Here is a 20,394-nt window from a genome sequence, read left to right as displayed (position 1 = left end):
CTGTACGAAACTCAAAAGATTAAAGAGTGATGAAGTTGCACTGAATTGAGTTTAAGTGTTGACACCTTATATTGACCACTAAACTTTGAAGTTCTTTTGCCTGGGAGCAAGAAGTTCTGTAGCTCCTTAATTAAAACCATTGTTATATAAATCAGTAGTTATAAATAAAAACAAAATAACATAATAAATAATAAAGAAAGAAAGAAAAAGTATGTCTTCAAATTCATTGTGCCCCTTCTATGTTTGAGAAATATTCTAGCAAAGAAATGGATGAACAAAGAAGAAACAACTATAGATAATAGATTTAAAATTCACTTTCCTAGAATGCCTTTTTCTGGAAGTCCTGATAATCATATTCTATTGAGACATGGTCTGGAATCTGGATATCAGGGATAGCACTCCCTAATGCAATCTGAAACCAATTCTCCAAAACCAGGATGCAGTTAGGTTTTGAGTGCCTACTACCTCTGATTTTCTTTGCTTAAACTGAACTCAGCACATTGTACATTGGTTGGCTCAAATCCTATTAACAAACAAGTCAGATTAGAATGATTGATCGACCCTCTTATGTTCAAACTGACTCATCTGTATCAAAACCATACTTGGATTACCACCTGATGTGACGACAAGATCGAAGATCAAAATACATATTAAGTAGAGACTCAAGTAGGTAAGAAGGATTAATTACCTTCATTGGTGCTCAACAAAAATTCCACCAACTATAATTGAGGGGATGTATGATATCTTGCCCCAATCTGCTGCTCCTTCTTGACATCGTGGTCCAAGAATCTCACAACATAAAATCCTTAGCTCTCGAAGCATGGCCATATGTTGTATCTCCTCTGACATATATGTCATTCTGTTCCAACTCCGGATTGTTAATCTCTGTAGCATTGTGAGTTGTCCTATGCCTTGGGGAAGTGATGTATGTGGTGAACCAGTGAGAATCAAAGACTTGAGGTTGAGGAACCACATCTGACTATTATCTGGTGATAACAGTGACCTTGATAGAGAACCTGCATTGTATAACAACTCTAACTCCTCAAGGAATGGCAGTAAAACATATGATGAAGGTGGCAATGGTGGCTGTTGCATCCAACTCAAAAATGGACTATCTCCTATAACCAGCTTCCTTAGGAGTGGTGGTGATATATGAGGCAGCAGGAAGAGATGGTGTGGTGGTGCAACTAACATGGGACAATGCCAAAGTACTAAGCTCCTAAGACAAGGCATTATTTGCCGGTGTTTTATAATCGTTCTCCTAGTCTCACACTCCTCCAAATTTTCCATACCTCCAAACTCAAGTGATTCCAACTCAGGGAATAAATCATTACCATCACTCCCCCCACCTTCGCAGAGTTCACCAATGTATTTTATTTTCCTCGAAGAATGTACTGAAAGCTGTTCAAGTGACACAAGTACCCCAGTAGCCAGTACAACACTTAAGTTTGGGCACTTGTAAAGCTTCAATATACGAAGACATGGCATAATCTTAATCTCCTTCCCATCCACTCCCAATTCCCACTCCTTCAAATTACTCATAAATGAGAAAGTGAGTTCTTTCAACTTAGGAAAAAAACTTCCCTTCATATGGCCACCATCACTACCACAAATCCTATAAATCTCACATCCCAATGTGTTAACCCTTGTAATCCCTCAATTTTAATGGATTCAAGGGATGCTAGTTTTCCAAGAGCTGGCAATGTCTTCAGCTTTGGACAACTTGAGATGACCAAATTACGGAGACATGGCAAAATAGTTGTACTGATAATCACTCCATCTTCTTCTACTCCCATAGTCCACTCTTCCCAATTAGGCAAAAGATCGATCTCAATAATTTCAAGGAATGGTAATTTCCACAATGTAGGGGGTAACTGTCTAAGTTTCCAGCAACAAGACAGAGACAGAGACTGTAAATTAGACAACACAGAATTATCACTCATCCAACTTGGCAACTTGAAACCAGGGTATTCATAAATGCTTAATTTTTCCAGGTTGGGATGTGGTTCAAGGCCTTGAAGCACATCCTCCATCCTCTCCACTTCCTTGACTCCACCAAGTGAATCATCCGAAAACTCCAACACCAGGCTACGAACATCTTGCTTATTCTTCAATCCTGCCTCGTAGCTCTCGCTCTTGTTTTCCACTCTCTTCAGCCTTGTTATTTCTAGACTTCCTTGAAGAAGATTGAGGTTTTTCAATTCACCAATCTTACATCCTTCAGAAGCAAAGAATCTGTTTAATGTTCGAAGGGATGTTAATCTTCTAATTTCTTGAGGTAGACAGTTGAGACAGACAGTATTCTCAATTTCAAGATGTCTCAAATTAATCAATTTTCCAATCCCTTGGGGAAGTTTACTAAGATACTCACAATTGTCAAGTTTCAAGGTTTGCAAATTGCATAGTTCACTTAATGTCTAAGGAAATTCTTTGACATATGTCATTGACAAATCGAGATATCTTAGATGTATCAATTTCACCACCTCTGTTGGGAGTTCTGTAAGCTTGGTTTTACTTAAATCCAACGCCCTTAGACATGTTATATAACCAAATAAAATTGGAGGAAGATTTATAACTGATATCTCCCCAGAGATTTTGAGAGTATGCAGAATTTTGACACTGTTAAGGGATACTGGAATTGAATTCATTGCCTCCTCGCCTGATACCAAAGATAAATAGCGGAACTTCTTGTTGTTGTGCAACTGATCACCATCATTATTGCTTTTCATCTCTATAAGAAAGCATTCTTTATCAGTGATAAATTGTGCAAGGTCATGAACAAGATCATGCATCTTACAATAGTATATGTGGCCATCCTTATCTTTTCTTAGATCGTGGAAAAACGAGCGCATCACTAGATTGTTGAAACACTCTACACCAATAAGCTCCAATTCTTTTCTTCCGTCAAGGCCAAGAAAACCCTGTGACATCCATAATTTGATTAAATTATCTTTGTATTTCCAATGGTCTTTGGGGAAGATGGCACAAAATCCAAAGCAACACTTGATAGGTGAGGGCAGATCGTAGTAACTCAACAAAAGAGTTGCTGGTAAAACACTTTGAGATTGAAATTTCCATGTTTCGCTCTCCAAGATATCCACCCACTCCTCTCTTTTACTCTTAAAGCGCATGAGACATCCTAAGATCTTTTCTGCAAGAGGAACACCTCTGCATTTCTTTGCTATTTCCTTACCAATTTCTTCAAATTGTTTGAACTGCTCTTTTTCCCCCTTTCCAGAAAAGGCTAGGTGGTAGCTAAACAACAAGAAACACTGATCATCAGACAATGGTTGCAAATGATATGGGTTGATTGCATCTATTGTCAATGCAACTTTCTCACTGCGTGTGGTCACCAAAATTCTACTTCCTAGTGCACCATAGTTGAGAGAAAACTATAGCGCGCCCCACTTTATGGGATCCTCAATACCCCATACATTATCTAGGACCAGCAAAAACCTCTTTCCTTTAATAGAGTTATATAGATACAGTTGAATAGATTCCCATGCCAAAGAACGAGGAGGGGCACTTGTAAGATTTCTTATTAGGTGGGCTAGCATAGTCAAAGATTTGTTTCCAAAACCGATTTAGTGGTGTTGACTAAAGATGGAGTAAGCAGAAAGAATCCAATATTATTGGTAAGTGATCTCTATGGAGATATTGGATTCTATTAGCACACCTTAATGGTATGAAATATTTATTACTATGTATGGACCTAAGGTATTGTTTCCTTAATGGGGAGGAAACCCTAATTTTATTNAAGTGATTTATATGGAGATATTGAATTCTATTAGCATACCTTAATGGTATGAAATATTTATTACTATGTGTGGACCTAAGGTATTATTTCCTTAATGGGGAGGAAATCCTAATTTTATTGCAGGGTTGGTCCCTACCCTCACCCCTATATATAGTTATCACTGACCCATTAAGTGAGGCTAAAGACCAAAAGCAAAAGAGAAAGAGGGTAGACCAGACCAACATTGATCGTGTTGTTCTAGGAGCAGACAAGAAGACATTGAGGAGTTCTTATTCTTCAGCCATGGATTCAGGTATGCCTAAAACTTTTTTTTGTAGTGTTTGTCGTGCATGCTTATCGATCTTCATGAATCATTCCGTATTTCTTTTCTTTTAATGGTATCAGAGCCTCGTTCATGAAAAATCGATCGGCTGTACCACCAGTAATAAATATCAATTTCTTCTCCTCGAGTCATTTTGTTTTGAAGAAATGAGAAAAGTAATATATTATATATTATTACTAAATGACAAAACTGGCAAAGTAAAATAAAAAAAAAAAAGTGACAAAAAAAAGGGTGAGTACGGTTTTGGTTGTTTTTTGTAAAAATAAATAAATAAATAAAAAATCCCTTGATTTGTCTTTTAGAGAACCGTACAAACTTTAAAAAAAAAGTGACAAAAAGGCAAGTACGGTTTGATTTTTTTTCTGCAATTAATTTTTTATTCAAACCATCATTCTGTTTTGGGCATTTATTGAAATGGTATAATAGTCGCTGGTGATATGGCATCATTTGCTAGGGAATTACTTGTTGTATGCCGTAGGAATTGACATTATCATGTGGTTTTTGAATTAAGATACAGAACTTGGTTCTATTTCTTGTGTTTTGGGGATGGAAGAAGATTTATCCCGATTCCCTTATTTTAATTATGTAATTTAAAAAAAAATTGTAAGGTAAAAGAAAGCTTTTCACGTCTTTTCATTGAAAACTGATTATTTATATGTTTTTACCTTAAATATGTATCCATGTTTTTGTAAGAAAATAAGAATCAGTTTATTTTTGGTCATAAATTAGAATCCTAATTGATTACCTAATTTGTGACCCACATCTAGAACGATCTATACACCTAGACCCAACTGTGAACATTCAAGGCCCACATTGAGATGAATTGGGAAGAGATTTCTATGGTTTGATCATATTTGGGAACTTACGGGAACTAAAGATGGATGTATTATAGATTTTCAATGGTTTATACTACATAGTATAATGACCAGTGTGACTTAAACAATATGCTGAAATATAAATATTCATAAAAGGAATTGTTCATTTTTTTTTTTTTAGTATGAGATGACACATAGACATGGTTATAATGGGGCAAGCATTGTCTTGTTTGTAAAATTGATGTGAGTTTTTTGGACTTTTTATCCGGTGGGATGCATAAAAAGGGTTAACATTTAAGGCAATGGAGGATAATGTTTATTTTTTATTTATTTTTATTTTTTTAAGGTTAAATGGGCTGATCCTATGGGTGTTTAAAAGTTTGTTTTGGGTTGCTTATGTTTATTTAAGTGTAATGGGTTGAAGCTTATGGGCCTAATTTAAAATAGGCTGAATTGAACCAAATTAAATCCGGTTTGGTAAACCAAATTAGATTGTAGACCACTATAATATTGAACAGGTATGTTTCAAGCATTGTTTGATTAGATCCAATTATCCGAATCAATATCGGTTGAGACCGATCCTACACTTGATCGTTTCAGACTTGGCATTGGTATTGTGTCATAGGTAAAATAATAATAGTAATAAGATCCAATGTCTTGATCAAGTCCCCTTAAAGTGATTAAATCCTAAACCAACCCAAAATCAAGATGAATCGGTTTTACCAAAATTGTGCCATGACTGAACCGATTAGGTTGGTCAATTCAGATATCTGACACATTAACCTCGAAAATTGAACTATTTGAATTTTCCAATGGGTCGTCAAAAAATCCACTGAGAAAAGTCATCAACATTGACCGATGTTAATCAGGAAAGTAGTTATTAAAAAAAAAAAACTATTATCTTTGTATTTAGCCATATAACCAATTGGTCATTGATTAATGTGTTGAAAATTGATTATGTTATTGATATTGTGAAGGATTTTATCATTTGAAATGGTTTTATATGGTAATGATCAATTTTCACATAATGTCTAATGAGGTTTTTTAGATTTAAAACAATTATTTTGATAATCCCAAGGCCTTGTGAATAATAAAATACCATTGATTTTCATGATGTCACTTTATCATGTACTTGGGATGTTGTGGATAATTACTTAACTGGTCAAACCAGTGGGAGGATGTAATTATATATTCTGAAATATTGTTTATGGTTCGACCACTGGATGTATGTTCAATATACTGGGTTGAATTTAAAACAAGAAAAATGAGACCTATATTTTGTATTCCATAACTGTTTTGGAACAACTATAGTGTTTTGTCTTTATTCTATAGTGGCTTCAGAATTGTATTTCTGTTTATGCATGTTTTTGCACTGATTTATCATTACTATGATATTAAAAAAATCATTTATGAATGACATAGGCAGAAAATTAATGGCATTTTATGTTTGCATGTTATATTTGGAATACTCTATGATGAATAAATATATTGGAGTTAAGTTGGGTGTAAGCTTTCGCACATGTTTAGTTGCAAAACACATTTCTAGGGAACCATGAAAGGGTGATGTGGATTTCACCAAAGTGACGTATTTTGTTCTTTCATGGTTTTCCCTAGGGCAGCATAGTAGGTGGCATTTTCCTAAAGATGATGTCACCAAAGTTAAAGAAAATGACAGTAACCTAAGGATTCTGATCCCAAAGATAAGGGGATCTCAAAAGTTATTGTTCTTTTCACAGTTAATACAAGAAAATGAGAGGACCAGTGTATTCCTGTCTTAAAGGATAAGGATACAGTTTCAACTATTACTCTTGAGTGATATAGTCATTACAATGAATGCACATGAATCTCACCAAGTTAAACTTTGTTATTGGTGTGGTCTATTTAAATCGATTTTTTGTGAAGATTCTTATGGGTAGAGTTGGCATCTTAAAGATTAATATTAATGATGATACCTATACTCACATTTGAGATGTTATGACACAAGATCATCCTACGTTGCTTCTACATGTTGATGGTTTATTAACTATTTTCAGCATAGTTTTAATGAAATCCAGTTTTTAAGTCTAATAATTGTATAGACCATAAACAGTTTATTCAAATGGAATTAGAAATCGTTTAATTTTGATTTATTGAAATGACTTCTGAAATTTGTTTATATTGTTGACTATTTTGGCCCTGTTTATTCAAGCCAACAGTTAGATCTAGTTCTAATATGAACTGATATTGACTCTTATAAATGGTACTTTTATTAGGTCATCTAGTCCTACTCTCTTATATTAGTGGGAGAATAAATTATTATCCTATTGAGGGTGATAGATGTATCATATATGTTTTATTATATATACTACACTTGTCGTTCATAAATTTTAAGTCAATCTGGGGTATTTTGATATTCCTTCGATGTTATATTTATCATCCATGACATCAGGTTTCGTCATGAGACACATAATTATGAGTTTTGACACCCATTTATGATTAATAATATCACAAGTGCATTGTTTGAGTAATATTTCTTCAAATTTATATGTCATATTTGTCCTTGTGATAAAGTTCAATTTTATTGAAAATTCATCGAGATAAAACAGATATATTATATTTGAATGATTTAAATGAACTCATTGAAGTTTTAGTGGCTTATTGGTATAAAGCCTATGAAGTTATTTATACTTATTATGGATCTAAGCTAACATTACCTTTATTTGTTAAAGGCTTATTGTTGTTTTGAACTATAAATTATTTGATTCATGTGCTCTATTAGTTAATGAACTTTTTTTTTTTAAAGAAATTATAGGTTTTTATTATGATTGACTTTAAAGTTTATGGGCTAATATTTGTGTTGGATATTAAAGTCATTTAGGTTGAAAGTTCATATTTGTATACAACTTTGTATATCTAATGAATTATGGATAAAGTAACATATTTCATGTTTTTTTTGTTATCATGAATAAATGTTATGAACTTTCATATTTAGCATGCAATACCCTACTTCTTAAACCCGGTCTAATTGCACGGTTGACCCAGTTTAACTATGTAGGAACCGAACCGGAGAGGGTTAGAGTGGGCTCCTTATGGACTATGATGGCAAGGGTGACCTTAAACACCGACTGACCCTACAAGTCCGAGCCAGTGCCAGAAGAGACAGGAGTACCCAAGCCGTGTACATGCACCTACCATAAGGCCATGTATGGATAAAGCAGGTATTGTAGCCGTATATTAAGGTATATACGTATACTACATCGTATGCCAGGGGTGGGGTTCGTGCCGAGGCCCGAACCTTGTCAAAATCCCAAGTTTTGGCCTCAGGTGGGCGGACAAGTGGGCGCACCCACCCACCTGAGTGACCCATCCATGTGAACTATTCAGTTATTTAGGAAGTATATATATAGCATTTGTGATTTTCTTTTCTTTTCATTTATGACACCCGTACGTTGGTGAGGATAGTAAAGAGGAGAGAGAAAAGAAAGGGAAGAAGAAAGGAAGAGAAGGAAGAGGAAGAAAAGAGGGATTTCAGCGACGCCGAAGCTTGATCTTCCCATTCCGGCGCCGGAAGAGTGATCTTCAACTCCAGATCAACATTTAGAGGTAAGCAAGGTTGGGTTCCTTGAAAATTCACCATAACCAAGCATAAACCCTTGATTCGAGTAGGGTTTCTTGAGATCTTGTAAATCCCCTTTGAAATGATGAATCTAAGGTTTAATAGATGATTTATGTGTTGATCTTGAAGGATTTGAAGAGTTATTGACAAGGTTGGAGAAGCATTGTGGGTTTGAAGTGATTTTGAGGGTTTGAAGGTGTTCTTGAGCAAAGAAGGTAAGATGGTTTCCATCACTTGAATCTAACCTAGATCTAGGTTAGAACCCTCCTATAAGACATTGAAAGTGTGAAGAATGAGTTGGGAAAAGTCCCATTTGAATCCCCAAAGAATGGAGGAAATTGGGAAGAAATAGTAGTTTTTCCGCCAAGACCGGTGGGCCATCTGGCCCGCCTGTGAGCACCCACCTGAGAGGGCAGGGCCTTCGGGCATAACCAGCGGGCCAGACTGGCGGGCTAACCGATGGGCCACCCTGCCTGCCGATCTTAGCAGGGCCCCCTGGCCCAATCGGTGGGCCAACTTGCCCACCAGTCCAAACCGGTGGCCCACACCGGTGGGCCAGACAGGTGTGCTGTCTGACCCACCTGAGAGGTCCCGATTGTGATTCTTTCGTTCGATTGGATCCAAATCGGACGTGCGACCTTCTTTTAACATTCTAAACATGATTTTGTCATTGGATCTCGTTAATTTTGATTCTAAAATGGTGAAGTACTAACCCCGCTCAATCATGTTAGGTTCACCAAATCCTACGCTTCTCGCATCGGATCTCACTCGTATCGAACGGGAATCCTTGTACACTACAGATAAGTGGGGAGAGGACGTTTGGCCTTGTTTAAAGGCATTGTTTGGCATTCATTTACTTGTATCTAGTCTAGTCACGCCATCATGAAATTGCTATGTAGATTAGTCATCCTCACATTGTTATGCATGTGTGTTATGTTACTTTCTAAATGCCAAGTGATGAGATGCTTATGTGATTGAATGTGGATATCATTGTGCATGATGCATTGATAGACTAGATGCCGTAGTCGGCTTGAAAACGAGTGCATTGGTGGCACGTGGTATGGGACGCGGAGGCACTATGCAATCATATTATTGTCATATAGGAGCATGCGGTTTAGGATTTTCACCATCCCGTGCTACGACCCTTCACAACAGGGGTTAAGGTGTTGGGTTACCAATTGAGGGGAAGCAGTGGTCGCGGTTGTCGACTCACTGTGGCGGTTAGACATAATGCCCGGCGGGTCAATAGGACAGTCGGTAACCCCGGTGGTACATTCAAGAGGGCCAATCGTACTGCTTTTAAATTGCTGGAGTCAGCACCTTTAATTTCAGTCATTTAATTTTCTATTGAGAGCCGGTGGACGGCATTATCTTTACTTTTCCGAGTACTCACGGTGGGCCTTCTTCGACAGCCTTATGGGCGTATCGCAGGATGGAGTTCGCGGCTCGTACCTGGAGTATACGCGCACTGTGACTGTAGTAGCACTAAACCAAAGACTTAGTAATGTTGCTTAGGTGGATGTGATTTAAAATGTATTGCATGGCATATAGTGCATATGATTGTGTTTTGATGTGTGGATTGCTGTGTGGTCCATCTTACCACTTACTGAGCTAGTGAGCTCATCCCACTTGTGCGCCCCCTTTTTTAGATGATTTTGCAGGTCATACATCTGAGGAGCACAGGGTGGGTCCCACAGTCGAGTTTCCTGAAGAGGACTGGTGGGCCCCTGAGGAGTTAGAGCACGGCATTGACTGCTCATGCGAGAGTTGTGCTGCAGGATCGCAGTTCTGATGCCGAGCTGAGCTCCACTTCTGAGGCCAAGCTGAGCTCTACCATGTGATGCCGAGCTGGGCTCAACCCTTGATGCCGAGCTGAGCTCTAGCATTTGATACCGAGCCGAGCTGTGTACTCTGATTATTTTGATGGTTTCCTTTATGTACTTGATATGTGAATTGTATTTTTATTGTGTAAATATCATGCCTTCGGGCCCACATGTATATAACTATTGTATCACAATTCGGGTATGAAGTATTATGGGATTATTCACAGGTAAAACTTAGCCTTCCGCTGATCTGATGAACTTTTATTAGTTGTGTGTATGCTGTGGTGGAATACAGTATCAGATGATCTTGGTAGGTTTGGGTTAACCAGTTTTAACCCGGTCACTGGCCCGGTTCAGTGTGAACAGGGTGTGACATAGCATGTTGTCATTATAGAAAATACCATATTTAGATTTTTTATTTATTTATGGTAATGGCTGGAAGTACAAAACTGTCATACTAAGAATGTACTCACTTTGATAATTGTTAAATTATAGTGTTACCATATTGACTATTAGGGTTTATAATGGATTGCTTTTGTGGGCTTATGTTGAATATTCTATTAATTAAATACTGAAATAGCTCATCTTGTTGTTTGCACCCAAAATCTAAATCCACATGCATTTGGTAGTAATCCAAGTCTATAGGTTTTTATAATTTCAGTGATTATGCTTCCACTTAGTGGGCTAGTGACTGAGATTGTGAAATTACTATTGACTATTTAGGATAGGTTGCAGTCAAGGAGACCATATGGCAAATGATGTGCTCTTGCCACTACAGGTGAGTCTTCATTTGGTCGGTTTCACTTGATAGTGTGAGGGTGACATTTTGGGCTTTATAGCTTTGGAGGTTCTTGTCTTGCCACCACAGGTGACGGAATCTTCAAAGTGGTGTTGTTTCGAGCGTCTCGCCTTGCATGTGAAAGATTCCACTATGTGTGTGGGCAATCTTGCCACCACAGGTGTGACCCCGATGACATCAGATATTTTCCCAGTTTTTGTTTTCCTACAGTTATTGAAAATAATACTGGGATAAATCTGATTAACAACCCAATTAGTCATATTTAATTATATTGTTAGGAAGTTTAATATGCCTTCTGTTCTTGCATATTGTATATTTTGGTAAATATGTATGATTATATTTGTCAGCTTTGACTTCTCAGCTATTTTCTGTTAAAAAAGTTTGAATGATTCCAATTTTAAGGAATGGAACTAATCCTTTAATATTTCTCTAGCCATTATGATAATAAATTTTAATCATAATTGATGAGCCTCCTAAGCCAGTGGTTGTTAATTATGTTCAAGCAAAGGTTCTTTATGAAAATGGGAGGAATCAAATAGGTTTATTTAAAGATCAGTGGGAGTAAGCTCATGAATCATAAATTTCTGTAGAACTACATTATTACAGATTGTTGACTCTATATCTAAACCATTGAGGATGTTCTGTGACAACTCCGCTGCGGTTCGTTTATCTCATAACCGTAAAAGTACTTCAGACTCTAAACACAATGACATTATGTAATTTTTGGTCAAAGAGAAAGTTCAAGAGTCACAGATTACAATGGAATAGATTGCTACAGAAGACATGATTACAAATCCTCTTACTAAGGGCTTGATTCCAAAAGTCTTTCAAGCGCATGTCATTAATATGGGACTTGTTAATTCTTTTTTTATGCATTTTATTAGTGGGAGTTTTGCTCAATATGTTCGCATTTGACTTTCAGTTTTATTTTATATATATGATGCATTATTATTGTTCTCAAGAATATATATGTATTTTTATTATGACCTTTTTTTATGTGTATACACTTATTTATTTGTCTCCTACAAAAAATTGAGGTTATATGTGGTGTATTTACCTCATTCGGTATCTGAGGTTCCAGTCAATACACACACATCCAGTCGCTAGCAAAGCCTCGTTTGATTGAGCTCTAGTGCTAGTGTTGTGGGACATCCAGACCCAGTCCCAATGAGCTTCTTTGATTGAAGCTTGAGTGTTTGGAAGACGCTTATAGCTAATGAGACCTTCGGTATCTGTCTCATAGGGCTCATTTGATTTTCGAGCCAGGACCAATTTGGAAATAGACATGGTGATCACTATTGCATGTTATTTCCATACCACACTTTCATACTGTTCAGCCCAAGTCGGTGATGTTATGAGCACTTTGACGTGTGTGGTCTCATATCGCTTTAGATGTGATGATCAATATGGTTGGGTGTTTGTAATTCTCATTCGGACCAAGGCATTTGGTTTAAGGTGCACTCCATTCGACATTGTTTTGTTTGTGGCCACATTCAGTTTATTTAAATCGGAGAGTCGTTTTAAATAAATTTTAAAATCTAAAATTTGTGACATATGCTGCCCAAGTGGGAGATTGTAAGATTTCCTATTAGGTGGGCTAGCATAGTCAAAGATTTGTTTCCAAAACCGGTTTAGTGGTGTTGACTAAAGATGGAGTAAGCAGAAAGAATCCAATATTATTGGTAAGTGATCTCTATGGAGATATTGGATTCTATTAGCACACCTTAATGGTATGAAATATTTATTAGTATGTGTGGACCTAAGGTATTATTTCCTTAATGGGGAGGAAACCCTAATTTTATTGCAGGGTTGGTCCCTACCCTCACCCTTATATATAGTTATCACTGACCCATTAAGTGAAGCTAACAATAAAAAAAGCATAAGGGAAAGAGGGTAAACCAGACCAACATTGATCGTGTTGTACAAGGAGCATACAAGAAGACATTGAGGAGTTCTTATTCTTCAACCATGGATTCAGGTATGCCTAAAACATGTATTTTATAGTGTTTGTCATGCATGCTTATCGATTTTCATGAATCATTCCGTATCTGTTTTCTATTATATATGACTCGACTCAACTCAGCCTTATCCCAACTAATTGGAGTTGACTGGTTTAAAGAGTATATATGACACAAAAAATGTGAGAGCAGATAACTTGATTGGGCAAAAGGTTAAAACTGTTGGTAAAAAATGTGATTTATTGGTGGAAACACTGATGGTCTATACTGTATAAAAGGTGTGTGGGATAGACTATACTATAAGAGGGGCGTATGGGTTGTCTATCTTTATCTCCTTTCATAAGTAAACCACTACATTGTGGTTTTTCTGCATGCATACATATGGGTATGATTTTCCTGGGTGTTCGTAAGCCTGATTATGGATAACAAGGTCACTAGTCTTCATTCTTCCGTAATTCCACAGGCCTCTGAGCTTTTCAACATATCATGATCTCAGTTGTTAGGAGGGTGTCTTCACAACAATTTTCCATGCTTTATTTTTCTGCTTCTCTTTTTCTTTATGTTTGAATTCCTACTTTTCATTGTTACAAACTTTTGAAGGTTTAAAAATCTCTCTCGCCATTTTTTTGGCATTCTTGCAGCTTGTACTCATCTATCCGCACCATGGAATCAAGTATCGGCATTGGATCAGTCGTATTGGATAGGTATCAGCTGAGACCGATCCTGATCCTGAGATGGGTATCGATATCGTCCTGAGTATTAGATACCGATCCGACCTGATCCGTTGAAAAAAATATATTTTTTAAAACTTTGACTTACAAAGGACGAACAGAAGAGAGAGAGAAAGGGCGATTGCAACGGTGGCCGACGGTTGCAGAGGCAACGACGATTGCAGCCATCAATAGTTCAGGTGTTGCTGGATGGCCTCTCCAGCAACCTGTTTTCTTGCCTGTATAGGCCCTCCACCTACAGTTGCAAATGCTTCAAGAGAGCGAGAGGGTTGTGGAAAGGTTGCAGAAACAGGAGGAAAACATGGTACAAGAAGTAACACAGAGCCAAAAATCTCCATGATAAAGAGTTCAAGCTTCCCTGCCAGAAGCCTCTGCCTTGTTTAGCTGAGAAAGATGCTTGCTTGGAATGTTTCAAGGTAAATATGAAGGATCCTCTTAAATGTGCCCAAGTTGTGAAATCATTTGTAGACTGTGCTCGCAACGAGAGGTAGAGGGTGAGCTCAGCACTTGATTGATTAGTGGACCTTGGGAATTTTAATCTTATTGGGAGGTGATCCATGTTCATTTACTTCCCTGAGCGTGATCCAGTAGCAGTTTGAGGAAGAATGAGAGTTGTCTCTTGCCATTAATGTTCTTCACAATCTTGTTCTTAATCATGTATAAGGATGTTGTCATTTGAAAAAGGACATGAAAACTCTGGTTTATCCCAAGAGCTTTATTCACCCCTGCATGTCCTTGGATTTTTTAGATTTTCTTTAAAAAAAAAAAAATTTGATCGATGTTAGCCGATACCATGATCGATCCTGAAAAATTGTACGATTTTCTGATCGATACCGATACTGATACTAATACCAATACCAAAACTAATATCAATACCAATATCAATACTAATACCAATACCGATACCGATACTGAGTTTTAAAACCTGATCCACACACACACAAAATGCATTAAATTTTCAGTCTTCCAATTCTTGCAGCAAATACCGATACAAACAACAACAGTAAAAAAGAGACCACAGAAGAAAAGTGCTGGTGAGTGCTTCATGATTAAATGGGATACAGGCCATTCCACCGCACCCAATAAGCATGGCCACTGCAATCTCTACAAAATTAAAAGGCATAAACTGAAACTAATAGTTCAGCCAACAGCATTAAAGAGCACTTGGTTCAGTATTTTTTTAGCAGAGCAGGAATCTCAGTTCTGAGTGGTGGCTATTGGGTTTAGTCAATCTCAGTTCTCCATTGAGAAAATTGAGTTTTGTGCAACAGGCAATTACCAATTAGAATTTCATTCAAGAAAGCAATTTGAACTCAAATCCACTAGGTTAACCGCTAAAAAAGTCCAAATTACCAGATAAAAACAAAAGGAAGATGGAGATAGCTAATGTCATAATCAAATGAACCCAAAATCATTTTCTTCCGCCATTAGCTCCCACCATCTTCTATCGGCTCTAATGAACGGTAGGAGCGAAAGTAAGATAGAGATATGAAGAGAGATAATCGGACAGAGATGTACCACCAAGAACATGTCGGATGCCCTAGAACAAATGCAAATCAAAACTGACGAGAGATCTCCGATGCCCTAGAACAAAACCTGCAAAAAGGCCAAATCTTAGAGAGAGAGAGAGAGGGCTTTCACACTTCACAGTGACAGCCAGTCTTACATAATATAAGACATCTCAGATTTAACGGTTTGGATTTGATGTAAAAATATCGACGGCTCACATTGATAGCATTGGGAATAAGGGTCGCAACACGGTTAGCCCTCAGAAGCCCTCGGCCTTCCGATCGCAAGAACAAGACTCCCCAACTCTGGGTTTTGGAACCCTAGCGTGTGCCCCTTTCATCTTCTCCGTCTCCGTTCCCGTTTTGGGTTCAACGGCCGCCAGGGATTCTTCGCCAAAGGCTCAATAGCCCTTGCCCCCTTCCTCTTCTTCGTTTCCGTTCCCGATTAATTGCAGCGGAGGGAACATAAGAGTCCCAAGGCGATTGCAGCGGTGGACACGTACTCTATTCCTCTTATTCTCTTCCGTCTCCGTTCGGCCAGCGTTGGTTCCAGGGGGAGTCTCTCTTCCCCGTCTCCATCTGTAAGTCTCTTCTTCGACTACTGATAACTGAACACTCCATTTTTTATTTATTTTTTGCCTGATTTAGATCCTTGTTCACAGAAGATTCTGTCTTCTCCCAACTCTATATTTAAAACCAAACCAAAGTCAAGTTGCACAGATTATTCCGTTGTATTGCTTACGGATTACAATATATAGGTACCAAAAAAACCCCCAATACTGAAAATCTGCATCTATTTCCATCATGGTTTGGGTTCAGCACACAGGTTCTCATTTCACCCCATTTTTGCTGCGTGTTGGAGTTAGCAGAGGCGATAGCATAATATGGTTACGTTTTTTTGCTAAATCAGAAACCGATTTCCCTGTCAACAATCGTGTATTTTTACCCATGAGATTTTTTTTTTGTTTCATTTGGTATTCGTGTTGATAAGTTTGTCTTTAATATTTGCATTTTAGAAATCATATTTTTTTTACGAACAACCTTTATTGTCGTCCTTTCCTCGAATTTCAAATCTTGGTTGAAACCCTAATTTTCTTTCTTCCGTGCTTTCTTTTGGTTCATAGGAACTAATTAAGACCGAAATTTTTTTATTTGCAGATCGTTTTGAGTGCTTGCAGAACCGCCATTTTTGTCGGATAACCATTCGTATATTTGCTAAAACCTAATTTTCTTTCTTCTGTGCTATCTTGAAGTTCAGAGAACTAATTACTCCCCAATTTTTTCTTTTTCATTTGCAGATCATTATGATTGATAGCAGAACTGCCCTTTTTGTCGGATAACCATTCAAATATTTGCTCAAACCCCAATTTTCTTTATTTTTTGCTCTTCATGTTTAAGTAACTAATGCCTCAGAACTTACTGAATTTGCAGATTGTTTGCAGAGTCACCGTTGTGATGACTACAGGAGATTAGGTGATGAATCTGTGAGAAATTTGTTATACAGCAACTATGCTTGGTTCGTTACCAATCTTGCCTCTCCCTGCACCTCCCTCTGATGGGAACCTTGGCCCCCTACCCCCTGCTCAAGTGCCTGAGAAACCAGAAGTTGAGGAGCAGAGCAATGCGAACTCAACTCCTGCCCCTGTGGCCACCCACACAAGAACCATTGGAATCATACACCCACCTCCTGATATCCGAACTATCGTCGATAAAACTGCACAGTTCGTGGCCAAGAATGGGCCTGATTTTGAGAAGAGAATCATTGCGAACAACGCGGGGAATGCGAAATTTAATTTCTTGAACGGCACTGATCCTTATCATGCCTATTACCAGCATCGTTTGTCTGAGTTTCGAACCCAGCTTCAATCTTCTTCTCAACAATCTGAAACTTCCAAGCCTTCCGATTCATCTACTGCCCCTGAGACGGTCCCTTCTGCTGCACCGCAAGCTGATGGGAATGAAGCAGCAGCCAAGCCTGATCTGTTGGCTCAGTTTAAACCTGTACGTAAGGTACTTGAGCCCCCAGAGGCAGAGCAGTATACGGTTCGACTACCCGAAGGTATTACAGGGGAGGAGTTGGATATCATTAAGCTTACTGCCCAGTTTGTAGCTCGGAATGGGAAATCATTTCTGACAGGATTGACTAGTAGAGAGATTAATAACCCACAGTTTCATTTTCTCAAGCCAACCCATAGTATGTTCATGTTCTTTACCGCCCTTGCTGATGCATATTCAAAGGTACTAATGCCTCCAAAAGGGTTGACGGAAAAGCTGAGGAATAGTGTTGCTGATATGACTGTTGTTCTTGAACGGTGCTTGCACCGGCTTGAGTGGGAAAAGTCACAAGAACAGGCGAGGCAGAAAGCAGAAGATGAGATTGAGCAGGAGAGGATGCAGATGGCAATGATTGATTGGCATGATTTTGTTGTGGTTGAGATGATAGAGTTTGTGGATGATGAGGATGAGGAGTTGCCCCCACCGATGACATTGGAGGAGGTTATAAGTAGAAGCAAGACGTCAGCTTTGGAGCAAGAAGAGGAAGTTGTGGAGCCTGGGAAGGATGATATGGAGATGGATGAAGAAGAGGTTCATCTTGTTGAAGAGGGAATGAGAGCTGCTAGTCTTGAAGAGAACAATGATGATAAGAAGAATGAGACAAAGGCAGCTCCTGATGAACCGGAACCGCCAATGAGAATAGTGAAGAACTGGAAGAGACCTGAGGAAAGAATCCCGGCAGAAAGAGACCCGACGAAGTTTGTTGTCTCCCCAATTACGGGTGAACTGATTCCTATTAATGAGATGGCAGAGCACATGAGGATTTCACTAATTGATCCCAAATACAAGGAGCAGAAAGAGAGGATGATGGCCAAAATTCGGGAGACAACTCTAGCTGCAGATGATGAGATCTCCAGGAACATTGTAGGGCTTGCTCGGACTCGTCCTGATATCTTTGGAACGACAGAGGAAGAAGTTTCCAATGCCGTTAAGGCAGAGATTGAGAAAAAGAAAGAGGAGCAACCAAAGCAAGTCATATGGGATGGCCACACAGGAAGTATTGGGCGAACTGCAAACCAGGCCATGGCTCAGAATCTTTCTGGAGATGTTCAACCTGATGGTGCTAATGATGAGGGAAGAGCCCTCCTTGGTCCTGCTGCTCCTCCTCCTAAACCCACTGTACCATCAGTTCGTCCCCTTCCTCCACCCCCTGGACTAGCGCTGAATATTCTGCGTGTGCCTCCAAATTCTGTTCAATATTCTACTCCAACCAGTAGTGGACTCCTTGTGCCTCCTCCCAGACATTCTGTCATGCCTATGCAAATGGTTCCATCAGTTAGGCCACCTCCTCCTATGCCAATGGCCTCAGGACAACAACCTATTATGGTGAACCGACCACCCCCAATGCCTCCATCAATTTCTAACCCTCCTAATATCCCTGTTCCACCTCCACCTGGGTCTCAGTTCACTCCATTGGCCGTTCCCCGATCTTTTACTCCTCTTCCTGTCCCACCACCTGCTATGTCTATGGCTCCACCCCCTCCCTTACCCCAAGGAATGCCTCCACCACCTCCACCAGAGGAAGCTCCCCCACCACTGCCTGATGAGCCAGAGCCAAAGAGGCAGAGAGTTGATGATTCTCTCCTTATTCCAGAGGATCAGTTTGTGGCTCAACATCCGGTATCATTCTTCTTCATACATTTTATTCATTTACTCGTTGTTTGGAGTTTTCTTTGCTTCATTCACTTCAGACGTTGTTGGGTGTAGTATTTTTTTTTTCAGTGATGGCATTTTTTTTCTTCTTTGGTTGCTTCATTTCTTCCATTGTTGTATTCTTATTTTGTTTATGAAGTTCCCTGGTATTTGTGTATTTAATTAGCTGTGTTTTTCTTCAGGGACCTGTTCGAATTACCGTCTCTGTTCCAAATATTGATGAAGGAAATCTCAAAGGGCAACTCCTGGAAATCACTATTCAGTCTCTATCTGAGACAGTTGCCAGTTTGAAGGAGAAAATTGCGGGAGAGATTCAACTTCCTGCAAACAAACAGAAACTAAGTGGAAGAGCTGGTTTTCTCAAGGATAATTTGTCACTTGCATATTACAACATTGGAGCTGGAGAAACCCTTGCCCTTGCTTTAAGAGAACGTGGTGGCAGAAAGAGATGAAGCATTTCTCTGAAGGAGGCATTTTAAGGTTACGTTGTTGCTTTCTTATTGCTATGAATGTTCTTCACCAGAGAATTTGTCACTGGGGGATTGTATTCTCTGGCTATTCTGTTGGAGACTGCATTTATCTTTATTATCTGGATCTCTTTGGAAACTGGTCTTAATTTGTTATCTACAATTGATCTTGCATTTTGGTGCCTATTTCTTAAGGGCAATAGCAATATATGCTAGTTCCTTCAACTTATGTTGAGGGGGTCAATGGTTGCTATACATTTTTCACAAAACTTTGTGTGTTTACAGTAAATTCTCAGGAAAGATGGTGCGGCACAATTGTACTAAATTTTGAGATTATTGCTAGGATTTCCTTGCTAATTTTGAGGGGCTATGATGTTATTTTGGTTTGCCCTTGCTGTTCCTCTTTTATGTTATGGTCTGCAAGTTTTGTTTTATGATCAAGGTTGGTATATAGAGTTCTGGACCTGTGAACAGTATATTTGTTTCAAAATATTGGGAGGGCTAGGATCCTTGTCCCTGATTTTCATCAGACACAGGGGTTAGGGTAGAAAGGAGTTTGGAATTTCGGACTATCATCTGATGGCTGATGACGGTGAATTTATTTTCCTTGTCCGGTTGGTTGAACTCATGTGGTACATCCAAACCATAAAAATGTATCCCATTTGTGTTTAGATACACAGATGTGTTCCTTTCCTTTAGATTTCGTTAAAATATTCACAAAGTTTTCAATTTCTGTTGGTCCTTTAAATTTGCATGCTTGCGGCATGGTCCAGAACAATGTTCAAGAAGTGGAAACAATGGCTAGACCGTGTGTTGAGGTTCTCTCTATTTCTGATCTTTTAGACATGGCAATGACAAATTCACTCCTTACTGTGCATAGCATATTAATATTCTTACAATTCTTCAATTCG

The 20,394-nt window shown here is 38.6% G+C and overlaps 2 protein-coding genes across 2 annotated transcripts; one reads left to right on the top strand and one right to left on the bottom strand.

The window, feature by feature from the left end:
• Positions 1-690: 690 nt before the first annotated feature.
• LOC122064792 (putative disease resistance protein RGA3) lies at positions 691-14,138 on the bottom strand. The gene is made up of 4 exons (XM_042628542.1): positions 14,007-14,138; positions 2,634-2,921; positions 1,629-2,417; positions 691-1,527 (listed from the first exon to the last, which is right to left on the bottom strand). The coding sequence occupies exons 1-4, from the start codon at positions 14,136-14,138 to the stop codon at positions 691-693; spliced, it is 2,046 nt and encodes a 681-aa protein (XP_042484476.1).
• A 1,342-nt stretch (positions 14,139-15,480) lies between these two features.
• LOC122064795 (probable splicing factor 3A subunit 1) lies at positions 15,481-19,669 on the top strand. Its single transcript, XM_042628543.1, has 3 exons — positions 15,481-15,889; positions 16,740-18,983; positions 19,199-19,669. Exons 2-3 carry the CDS (start codon positions 16,818-16,820, stop codon positions 19,466-19,468), a joined length of 2,436 nt encoding a protein of 811 aa, XP_042484477.1. The 5' UTR covers positions 15,481-15,889; positions 16,740-16,817; the 3' UTR covers positions 19,469-19,669.
• Positions 19,670-20,394: the final 725 nt, after the last annotated feature.

The sequence above is a fragment of the Macadamia integrifolia genome, unplaced genomic scaffold (assembly GCF_013358625.1).
Source record: "Macadamia integrifolia cultivar HAES 741 unplaced genomic scaffold, SCU_Mint_v3 scaffold1765, whole genome shotgun sequence".
Classification (NCBI taxonomy): Eukaryota; Viridiplantae; Streptophyta; class Magnoliopsida; order Proteales; family Proteaceae; genus Macadamia; species Macadamia integrifolia.
This window is presented reverse-complemented; position numbering and strand designations above follow the sequence as displayed.